Source organism: Sapajus apella, unplaced genomic scaffold (genome assembly GCF_009761245.1).
Source record: "Sapajus apella isolate SASKATOON/1434 unplaced genomic scaffold, GSC_monkey_1.0 scaffold5, whole genome shotgun sequence".
NCBI classification, from domain to species: Eukaryota; Metazoa; Chordata; class Mammalia; order Primates; family Cebidae; genus Sapajus; species Sapajus apella.
Window position 1 is genome coordinate 36,650,862 of NW_022436945.1, and position 12,291 is coordinate 36,663,152.

Below are 12,291 nucleotides of genomic sequence, written 5' to 3' on the forward strand. Positions count from 1 at the left end.
TGATAATACATCATGACCCAGTGGGACTTATCCCCCCAAACCTCAGGATTGGTTCAACATTAGAAAATAATACTATGTAATTCACCATACTAGGACTATATTAAACCATATTAAACAAATCAAAAAGGAAAAACCAGGTGGTTATCTCATAAGTGTAGAAAAAACATTTTACAAATCTAATTTCCATTCCTGCAAACTAGAAGTAGAAGGGAACTTAATCTGATAAAGGGCATCCACGAAAAACCTAGAGATAGCAGCATATTTAATGATGAAATAACTTCTCTTCTAAGATCAGGAACAAGACAAGCTTACACTGGAAGATCTGGCTAGTGTAGTCAGGCAGGAAAAGGAAATGAAAGATATGAAGCAAGAAAGAAGTAAAACTATCTTTTATTCACAGATTTCACAGATGGTATCATGTTCTTTGTAGAAAATCTGATGAAATCTCCAAAAAAAAAACTACTAAAAATAATGGGTTTAGCAATATTGTAGAAAACAAGATCCAGATAACAAAAATCAATTGTATTTTTGTATGCTAACAATGAACAGATATTGAAATTTTAAAAAAATGCAATTTATTCTAGCATCAGAAAAATGGAATGCTTAAGTATAAATCTGACAAATAATGTGAACTACCTGTTTTTCACTAAACACTAGTGAAAACAAAATTCAAGAACTAAATAAGTGGTATCAGTTTTCCCCCAGATTTATCTATAGAGCCAGTGAAATCCCAATCAAAATCTCAATAAGGTCTTTAAGGAATTGACAAGCTTATTTTAAAATTTAAGTGGAGATGCAGAATAACTAAGGCAACTTTGAAAAAAAAAATAAGAAAAAAGCTAGAAGGCTAAAACCACATGATTGTAAGACTTTTCAGAAAAGTATAATAATCAAGCCAGTGTCATTTTGGCGTAAAGATAGACCAGTAGATCAGTGGAAGAGATTATGTAGTCCAGAAATACACCAATGCATTTATGGACAATTGTTTTTTAACAAAGGTGGAAAGACAAATAGATGGAGATTGGTTATGTTTCAACAAACAGTACTGCAACAACAGGGTATTTATGTTTTCAAACATTAACTTTAATCCATACTGCTCACCACTTACAAAAATTAACTCAAAGTGAATCCTGGACTTAAATGTAAATCTACATAATAAAAACTTTCAGAAAAAACATAGTGGAAATCTTTTTACTTTGTATTATACAAAGATTTCTTAGATACAACACCAAAAGCACAATCCATTAAAGACAAAAATAAATAAAAGAACTCATCAAAATTTAAAATTTCGCTCCTCTATGATACTGTTTATGGAATGAAAAGACAAGTCGCAGACAGGAAGAAAATATTTGCAATCCATGTATTTGATATGGGACTTATATATTCAAAATATGTAAGTCCCATATATATTCAGAATATATAAAGGCCTATAAAATTCAGTATTAAAACAAATAATACAACTTTAAAAATTGTCAAAAGACTTTGAACTAATGTATTTGACATTTGAATGCAAATAATTTTGTGAAAAGATGCAGGTTAAACCACAGAGCTTTACCTGCTAAAATTAAAAAGATCGACTGTACCAAGTGTTGGCAAGGATGTAGAGGAACTTGTACCCTTAGATGCTATTAGTGGGAACGTAAAATAGTACAACCACTTTGGAAAACAATTTGGAAATTTTGGAAAAAGCTAAGCATATGCTCATTATATAACGTGACCATCCCACTCCTAGACAATTACCCAAGAAAAATAAAAATATGTGTTCATTCTATGACCTGTATACAATGTTCATAGCAGCTTTATTTATAATAGCCAAAAACTGGCAGAAACCCAATGTTCGTCAACAGGTAAATGGATAAACAACTCAATAAAGTTGGTTAAAATTCTAAGAAAAGTAACAATAAGATGGAAGGAAATGTAGAATATAATAGTAGTGTCTATTTTTTTATTTTTATAGGTTCAGTGGTACATGTGCAGATTTATTACATGAATATGTTGTGCAATGGTGAGGTTTGGGCTTCTAGTGTACCCATCTAAATGGTGAATTTTTCCTCATAGGTAATTTTTCAACCCTCATGCCCCTCCCACCCTCCTTTCTTTAGGAGTCCCCAGTGTCTATTATTTCCTTCCATATGTCCATGTATACCCATTCTTTTTTTTTTTTTTAAGGAAAACAAATTGTATGCTTTACTGAAGCTTGATTATAAGTGATGCAGTTAAGAAATACATTTTGTCTGATTTTCCAAGTAAAAGATCTTTTTAAAGCTTTTTAAAGCATTTTTAAAAGCTTCTGTGTAAATAAGCATGCAATAAATGCTGTAGAGAAGTTAAAGAAATCTTCAAAAATTGTGAAAAAAGTCTGATTTTGTGAGTTTGTCATAGAATATTTTAATAGAATTCTGTTTTGTTATTTTGAAGTAGGTAAAACCAGACCAGTAATACCATGGTGTCTTTAGAAAAATCTACTATAGCAGATAGATATCATTCTTTTTTTTTTAATTATTTTTTATTGCATTTTAAGTTTTGGGGTGCATGTGAAGAACATGCAAGATTATTGCCTAGGTACACACATGGCATTGTGACTTGCTGCCTTCCTCCCCATCACCTATATCTGGCATTTCTCCCCATGCTATCTCTCCCCAACTCCCCACCCCCCGCTGTCCGTCCCCTGTTTCCCCGCAACAGACCCCAGTGTGTGATGCTCCGCTCCCTGCGTCCATGTGTTCTCATTGTTCAACATCCACCTATGAGTGAGAACATGCAGTGTTTGATTTTCTGCTCCTGTGTCAGTTTGCTGAGAATGATGGTTTCCAGGTTCATCCATGTCCCTACAAAGGACACGAACTCATCGTTGTTGATGGCTGCATAATATTCCATGGTGTGAATACCCATTCCTTAGCTCCCACTTAAGAGTGAGAACATGCAGTATTGATTTTCTGGTTTTGAGTTAGTTCACTTCAGACAGTGATCTCAGACACTATCCATGTTGCTATAAAAGGCATGATTTCATTGTTTTTTATGGTTGAGTAGTAGTTCATGGTGCCGTGTGTGTGTGTTTGTGTGTGTGTGTGTGTGTGTGTGTGTGTGTGTGTATCAATCACATTATCTTTAATCATCTGTTGATTGACATTTAGGTTGATTTCATGACTTTACTGTTGTGAATAGCATGACAAGAAACACATAAGTGTGGGTGTCTTTTTGACATAAAAATGGTAGTTCTATTTTTAGTTCATTGAGAGGTCTTCATACTGTTATCCACAGGAGTTGTACTAATTTACATACCCACCAACAGTGTATAAGCATTCCTTTTTCTCTGTATCCTTGCCAACATCTGTTATTTTTTGACATTTTTAATAATAACCATTCTGACTGGTATGAGATGGTATCTCATTGTGGTTTGAATTGGCATTCCTCTGATGATTTGTGATACCATTTTTTCATAGGCTTGTTGGCCACTTGTATGTCTTCTTTTGAGAAATGTCTGTTCATGTCCTTTGCCTACTTTTTAATGGGAGTATTTGGTTCTTTTGTAGTTGTTGCTTTGTTTGAGTTCCTTATAGATTCTGGATATTAGTTGTTTGTTAGATGCATAGTTTGCAAATATTTTTTTCCCATCTGTAGGTTGTCTGTTTACTCTATTGATTGTTTCTTTTGCTATGTAGAAGCTGTTTATTTTAATTAAATCTGATTTGTCTATTTTTGTTTTGTCGCATTTGCTTTTGAAGTCCTAGTCATAAATTCTTTGCTTAGGCCAATCTCCAGAAGATTTTTTTCTGGGTTTTCATCTAAGATTTTCATAGTTTCAAGTCTTACGTTTGAGTCTTTAATCCATTTTGAGATTTTTTTGTAGATCATGAGAGGTAGGAATTCAGTTTAAATTTTCTCAGCACCATTTATTGAATAGGGTGTCCTTTCCCCATTGCTTATTTTTGTCAATTTTGTCAAAGATCAGTTGGTTGTAGGTATGTGGCTTCAATTCTGGATTCTCTACTCTTTTCCACTGATATATGTGTCTGTGTTTTTGTAGCAGTACCATGCTGTATTGGTCACTATAGCCTTGTAGTATAGTTCAAAGTCAGGTCATGTGGTGCCTCCAGCTTTTTTCCTTTTGTTCAGGATTGTTTTGGCTATTTGGACTTTTTTTTTGTTCCATATGATTGTAGAATTGTTGTCTTCTAATTCTGTGAAAAACGATGTTGATATTTTATACAAATTGCATTGAATCTGTAGATTTCTTTGGGCAGTATGGACATTTTAACAATATTGATTCCTCCAATCCATGAGCATGGGATGTTTTTCCATTTATTTGTGTCATCTACAGTTTCTATAATCAGTGTTTTGTAGTTCTTCTAGTAGAGATCTTTCACCTCCTTGGTTAAATATATTTCTAAGTATTTCATTTTGTGTGTATGTGGCTGCTAGAAATGAGATTGAGTTCTTGAATTGGTTGTCAGCTTGAATGTTGTTAGTGTATAGAAATGCTGCTGATTTTTGTGCATTTATTTGGAGTTTTGAAACTTTACTAAAGTTGTTAGAAGTCTTTTAGAGGAATCTTTAGGGTTTTGTAGGTATAAGAACATGTCATCAGTGAACAAAGATAATTTGACTTCCCCTTTTCCAATTTGAATGCCTTTTACTTTTTTCCCTCTTGCCTGATTGCTCTGGCTGGGACTCCCAGTAGTATGTTGACTAGGAGTGGTGAGAGTAGGCATCCTTGTCTTGTTCCAGTTATTAGGGGGAATGCTTTCAACTTTCCCCCTTTCATTATGATATTGGCTGTGAATTTGTCACACATGACGCTTGTTATTTTTGAAGTATGTTCCTTTGACACCTAGTTTTTTGAGGATTTTTATCATGAAAGGATATTGGATTTTATTGAGTGTTTTTTCTGGATCTATTGAAATGATAATATGGTGTTTTTGTTGTCATCCTTGTTCTTTTATTTTATTTTATTTTATTTATTTATTTATTTTGAGAAAGAGTTCTATTACCCAGGCGAGAGTGCAGTGGTGTGATCTCAGTTCACTGCCACGTCCACCAACTGGTTCAAGCAATTATTGTGCCTCAGCCTCCTGAGTAGCTGGGATTACAGGCACCTGCCACCACGCCTGGGTAATTTTTGTATTTTTAGTAGAGACGAGGTTTCCCCATGTTGACCAGCCTCATCTCTGACTCCTGGCCTCAGGTGATCTGCCTGCCTTGGCCTCCTGAAGTGCTGGGATTACAAGCACCAGCCACTGCGCCCAGCCTAGTTTTTGTTTTTAATTCTGTTTATGTGGTGAATCACATTTATTGATTTGTATATGTTAAACTATCCTTGCATCCCTGGAATAAAACCATGCGATCATGGTGGATAATCTTTTTGATGTGCTGTTAGATTTGGTTTGCTAATATTTTGTTGAGGATTTCTGCATCTGTGTTCATCAGCGATATTGGCCTGAAGTGTTCTTTGTGGTTGTTGTTGTTTCCTTGCCAGATTTTGGTATCAGGATGATACTGGCTTCATAGAATGAGTTAGGGAGCCCCTAACCTGACTCCTCTGACTTTTTGGAATCGCTTCTGTAAGATGGATACCAGCTCTTTTATTTTGCACGGCTGAGAAAATTTGACTATAAATCCATCTGGCCCTGGGCTTTTTGTTGGTGATGGTGGTAGGTGTTTTATTAATATTTCAATTTCATTACTTATTATTAGTCTATTCAGGATTCAAATAGCATATTTAAGTAACACTGAATACAGACGCCTGGTAGGGTAGGATCAGGGAGGGAGCCGTAAAGTGGAAGAGGAAAGGCTTAGTCTTAGTTAAGAGATAATGCTGGAATTAAATCTTCAAGAATGAGAAGATGCCAGGCAAACAATAAAGTGAAAAGAATGGCTGGCATTTCAAGCTGTGAGAGCAACATAGGCAAGAGCCTAGAGGCCTGAGACTGCAGTGTATTTTTATTGTTCTGTGTGGCTAAGTATGTATGGAATGTAGGTGAGCAATAAGGCAGATCATGAAGAGGCCAGAGCCTGAAAGGCCTTGTGTATTTTGCTTAAAATGAAACAGTTATCCTGAAGTTATTGGGTTTAGTATTAGAAAAATCCTTCCATGGAAATTTCAGATGGTCTTCATGAAAAGAAGTTAGGCAGCTGCCCCTTTCTCATCAGAAACATGCTCATAAGGCATTTCTTAGAATAAGTTATTTTCAAGGATCATTTCTTCTAGCTGCTGACTGTGAATAAAGTTTCCTCTTGTAAATGTCAGATTCAGGGGCTGCCTTTTTTTGACCTGGGGTCAGATCTGTCTTAGGAAGCAGCCTGTACAGCTGTCCTCTTCCTATAGTTGGGCATGCCGACTCCCTAATGAGCTCAGAGTTGTCCCTGGCAGGATGCATTTGGTTTATGCAGTGGAGATAACAGGAAGGAACTCTAGTCTAGCACTCTGGTCTGGAGCATAGCACTCTGCAAAGAATCTGGCCCAGTGCATGTAATTAGTAGGGTTTTCTTTAATGTATGAGAACACTGTTGCCACACAAATTGTGATTCTGTGTCCCAATTCTGATAGTTTGTCTAGTGTCTGAGACTCCCAACTCTTACCATCTCAGACCTGTTTGCTCTGGTGTAAACTTGACAAGTAATTCAAAATTTCTGGACTGGGCACAGTGGTTCATGCCTGTAATTCCAGCACTCCGGGTGGCTGAGGTGGGCGGTTTGCCTGAGCTCAGGAGTTTGCAACCAGCCTGGGCAACATGGTGAAATCCTATCTCTACTAAAATATAAAAAAATTAGCCAGGCATGTGCCTGTAGTCCCAACTACTTGGGCAGCTGAGACAGGAGAATTGCTTGAACCCGAGAGGTGGAGGTTGCAGTGAGCTGAGATTGTGCTACTGCACTGGAGCCTGGGCAGCAGAGCAAGACTCTGTCTCAAAAGTCAATTAATCAATCAATCAATCAATCAATCTGGGACTGGAGCCGAGCTGACTTTTGTCAGCCTCATTTCATCCTTTGGATCTGGTTCTTCTTAAGAGACACATTCGAGTATCATTTGCTGTGCTGGGCATTGAGTCTTGTTTCAGAGCCCTTACCTAGTTCCAAGGCCCTACTAGCTTTCTGCCTATCCAAATTGTGACTTTTCCCTACGGTTCTGGGCACCATGTTTCCCTGCCCTTTGATTCCCCCATTTGTGATGGGCTCCTCTGATATCAGTTTGCTTTGAAATTTGCTCCCTTACTTGCTGATTATCACGTCCTGACTGCTGAAGTGGCCAGTCTCCGAGAATCCTCAGATTCTGCCTTCCCTAGTGATTGGAGGGGCCTTTGTCTGTTCTGTTGATGTCCATCCTGAGAGCTGCCATCAGCCATTGACAGGGAAGCATTTAATACGAGAATCAGCTTAGGTAGATACAGTGATTTTCTGTAGAATTATTTTGATCCACTAAACTAGCTCCTTATTTTTTTTTCCTGTTTTGTGGCCTGCTTTCAAAAATTAAACACAAATTGAGATGCTCAAGCTACCTGTCTATATGACACCTTCTTTGATCTTCATGCTCTAAGGTAGAACTGACATCCTCCCTATTTGTGACTACACTGTATACTGAATATCAGATTCCTATCGTATTGTCTATCATATTTTGACTACACTTACATGTCTCTACCTCAGTTACCTCCTCTTAGACCATGGGAATCCAGACTGCATATGTTTGTTTTTCTATTTCTAGCATCTGGTTTGGAGTGCTGGGCACATAGTAAATAGATGTTTCATGGAAGCTGTATGTGACAGCCACTGCCTCATACAAAACTCTGAAGGTTCCATACCATGAGTGCCAATTATCAGACACATGTAAAATACAGGACATTTTTGGAATTTGCAGTAAGTGCAATCAATATAGGAGCTGAACTTTGGTCTAATAGTGATACTGCAAAGTGATTTAATGGTGAAAAATAAGGATTTCAGGAGAAAAAAATATCTTAATACTTTCTGAGGAACTTTGGAATCAGTTAGTTTATGTATTAAATTCTTTCCTATAAGGACTCTAGGGAAAAAAAAATGCCACATTGCTGAGGACTGGCTGATGCTTCCCTGGGAATGCTATATGGAAATGTGAATGTTGGGACTTAATTTCCTCATCTGTAAAACAGAAAAGTTGAATTAGCTTAAACTCAGGGATGCATCTAGCTTTTACCATCTCTTTGTGTACAAGCCTGTATATGTGAAGGAATGTAAACATATACTTGTTAGAAGAAAGTGCTTTACAAAGTATGAGAGTGAATGACAAATCTGTCTTCCTATTTCTTTGTAGTGTGAAACCTTATTTGAATAATTTTTACTTTATTTTAATTATAATTCCAGATAACAAAGTTAATATTGACAACTTTTATATATGTAAGGAACAAGCAATAACTTTAAAATTGAAGTTTATTGCTTAGAAAAAAAACTAATTTTAATACTGAAACTAAGGACATTTTCAAAATATGTGAAAACCGTTACTTTTTAGTTGTTTATTTAAATATTCCAGTGATGTTGCTCTGTATTTTTGTCACTGTAACAATTTGGTCAAACAATTACTTCAATAATTTTAAAACTGTTTATTACAGAAATTTTCAAGCATGAGAAAGCAAAAGAAAGGTATAATGAACACCCATGTGTTGACACTCAACCTTGGCTGTTTCACAGTTTTTCCATCTTTGTTTCATCCGTGCTTCCACTTCCTTTCCTACCCCTCCACTGTGTCATTTCACCATAAATACTTTTACTTATACCAGATAAGGTCTTAAATAAGTCACAACCACAGTAGCATTATCACACCTAACAAAAATTAAGAACCATTCCATAATATCATTTAATACCAAGCTTTTGTTCAAACTTCTACAATTTTCTGAAAAAATGTTTTTTGATAGTTGTCTTATTCTAACCAGGATCTATACTTTGCATATGATTGACATGTCTCTAAATTTCCTCTCCCAATAAATGGAGTCATTGAGCTTACAGAATTTATCACATCCTAGGTTAAGATGACTGCCTTCTCCTTGGGTTGGGCTTCCTCTCCTTTCCCCTTTCATTCCCCTACATCATTCATTTTCTGAATAAAGCAGGTCATTTTGCCTGTAGAATTTACCATGTTTTAGATCTGGCCAACTGCATTCTTGTGGTAATATTTAACATGTTTCTCTGGCCATCTTATCTGTAAACTATCAAGGGACATTTTTAGACTCCAATGAAAGAAACAGAGTCTCTCCCTGGAAAATAGCAAACATGTATATACACATACATACACACACACAAAAAATATTGAATACAATTTCAAAGGCTTCAAAGATACTCTGAAGCCATAGACCCCAGATTGAAATACCTAATAGAGGTTTGATTAAGCACCTGTGGGGCCATGACTTCCTTTCCCATAAATCATGAAGCCCACAATGTCTCCTTGTCCCATTGTAAGATTGGTGTTATCAGCCTTGTCTTATGATTATAAAGTTCCCATCAGCCTTTTAAACATTGATTTTTAGCAGCCACTGATTATCATTGCCTAGAATGGTTCTTGATTTCATCCAAATTGAAAATGATAATTTTTAAACTCTATCAGAAATTGTTCCCTCATCAATTACTAAGTTATCCTAAATATATTTGTACTAGAAAAGTGGGATTCTTGCTTGGAATATTTTTTATAGTAAAAGAAGTTGACAAACAATGACTACCATTGAAAACAGTGATAGTTAGAAACTTGTTGCATCATTTTCCCAGATTCACAAAGCAGTAACTGATTCACAATAGCAAAGACTCAGAATCATCCTAAATGCCCATCAGCAGTAGACTGGATAAAGAAAATGTGATCTATATACACACCACGGAATACTATGCAGCCATAAAAATGAATGAGATCATGTCCTTTGTAGCAACATGGATGGAGCTGAAGGCCATTATCCTAAGTGAACTAATTCTGGAACAGAAAACCAAATACTATATGTTCTCACTTATAAGTGGGAACTAAACATTTAGTACATATAGACACAAAGATAAGAATAATAGACACGAAACCCTAATTGAAACTGGATGGTAAGAGGAGCATGAGGATCAAAAAACTACCTCTTAGGCACTATGCTTATCACCTGGGTAATGAAATCTGAACACCGAAGCCCTGCAACACACAATTTACCTATGTAGTAAACTTGCACATGTATCCCTGAACCCAAAAGTCCATAAACAAAACCAACAACAACAAAGCAAGTAACTGAAATAACCAAAGTAAATGGGCCAGAAATTTGAAACCTTTCCTGTGAAATGCCTTTTTACTTCAAGGGCCATGAGATTTATTTTTATATCCCCACTTTTGCTATTTAAAAGTGAATCTGTATGCTGTCTTTCTTACAGAGAACATTCCAACAAAGAACGCGTGGGTCTCAGTAAAGAAAATTTGTTGCTTAGAGGATGCACCATTAGAAACACGGAAGCTGTTGTGGGCATTGTGGTTTATGCAGGTTGGTTATGTTCCTAATTTCCATTGTCTCCTTGTGCTTTTCTACAAGTTAACATTTTTCAACTCAAAAAGGCAGTCTGTCAAGGCAGAAAGGAAATTTTGTCTTGACAAACTTAATTATTGGTCTCTGGTTTTCTAAATGAATCACAAAAGAAGATTAAACTGACAAAATAGATCATGTAACTGTGTTTTATTAAATTGTCTGTCAGAGAGTTTTTTAAATATGATATTTGCTTCCTGGCTTTAATTTGTACATTTTCTATCATACTGCACATCCTTTGTAGGCCATGAAACCAAAGCAATGCTGAACAACAGTGGGCCACGCTATAAGCGCAGCAAATTAGAAAGAAGAGCAAACACAGATGTCCTCTGGTGTGTCCTGCTTCTGGTCATAATGTGCTTAATTGGAGCAGTGGGTAGGTAAAATTTGATTATTTGCTGACATCTTTTCAGCAAGATATTAAAGTATTTTATTTCAATATGATATCTGTGAATGTTTTACTTTGGTAAGGTGGATTTTATTTGTCAGTAATGTTTTTCCTCACATCCTTGTCTCTTTCATCCTTTGGCCTGTAAAATATTAATGCTGACTATATTAATTCATATTTTGCCATAGTACTGAAGAAACCTGGAGAGTGATTTAAAGAGAAAGAGTGAGACGGAAGAATGTATAACCTTTTGAATTTGAATTTTGTTTCCAAAAACAAACAATTGGTGTTGAATCAAAATGAATACTCTCATTCCCTCTCCTTCAGGAATAAAGTTTTTTTGTTTGCATGCTATATATTTAGCATCCTTTTGATGTCTGTGTATTTTTTGAAAGGTCATGGAATCTGGTTGAGCAGGTATGAAAAGATGCATTTTTTCAATATCCCCGAGCCTGATGGACATATCATATCACCACTGTTGGCAGGATTCTATATGTTTTGGACCATGATCATTTTGTTACAGGTAATTTTTATTAAGCTTATGGTAGAATGTTAACATCTTTGCTGCTTAACCAGCTATGTTCAGCTTCACATCCTTTCTTTAACCTACTTTAACATTTTAAAACTTGTTTGGATCTTCTTAGGTCTTGATTCCCATTTCTCTCTATGTTTCCATCGAAATTGTGAAGCTTGGACAAATATATTTCATTCAAAATGATGTGGATTTCTACAATGAGAAAATGGATTCTACTGTTCAGTGCCGAGCACTGAACATCGCGGAGGATCTAGGACAGATTCAGTACCTCTTTTCTGATAAGACGGGAACCCTCACTGAGAATAAGATGGTTTTTCGAAGATGTAGCGTGGCAGGATTTGATTATTGCCATGAAGAAAATGGTGAGTGTTGGATTTTCCTGAAAGCCAACCTTAGCATTGGTCTTTTTTAGAAACCACTTAAGTGTTGCATGTCTGACAATTCTGACACAGAAGTAGTTTATTTAAGCATTGGGTACTTAATGCTTCCAGGTGGGCTTTAAGCTTCACTGTTGTTCCTTCGAAAGCTAGTAGGTTAAAGTCAAGGAGTCTACTGCCATGAGTTCTTTAAAATTGAAATAAATTACTAGTTGAGTAAAAGGAGGGATGAAAATGATATTGGACTATAAATACTTTTGAAAAGCTAATGAAACTATGGACCATTTCTTTGAAAAATATTTTGGAAATAATTCCAAAGTGATTACAGGCCTCATTGTTTGACCCCTAGGTATCCATTGGTGCTTGATTAAGAATACCTAGTTTAAGCAAAACGAGCTGAACTTCTGACTCTGAAGAAGTAAATTTATAAATTCCAAGTTTCCTTTGAAGAGTTGAACTTTATTAATTTTTCAATTTATAAAAGAAATAGGTGCT

General features: G+C 35.9%; 1 protein-coding gene across 1 annotated transcript in view; it reads left to right on the plus strand.

Moving 5' to 3' along the window:
* ATP10D (ATPase phospholipid transporting 10D (putative)) overlaps positions 1 to 12,291 on the plus strand; it is a 106,308-nt gene that overhangs the window by 39,025 nt on the left and 54,992 nt on the right. Inside the window, exons 6-9 of the mRNA XM_032274098.1 lie at positions 10,351 to 10,457; positions 10,741 to 10,872; positions 11,280 to 11,407; positions 11,529 to 11,781. Of these exons, the coding sequence (XP_032129989.1) occupies positions 10,351 to 10,457; positions 10,741 to 10,872; positions 11,280 to 11,407; positions 11,529 to 11,781 (620 nt within the window). The remainder of the gene's footprint in view (positions 1 to 10,350; positions 10,458 to 10,740; positions 10,873 to 11,279; positions 11,408 to 11,528; positions 11,782 to 12,291) is intronic.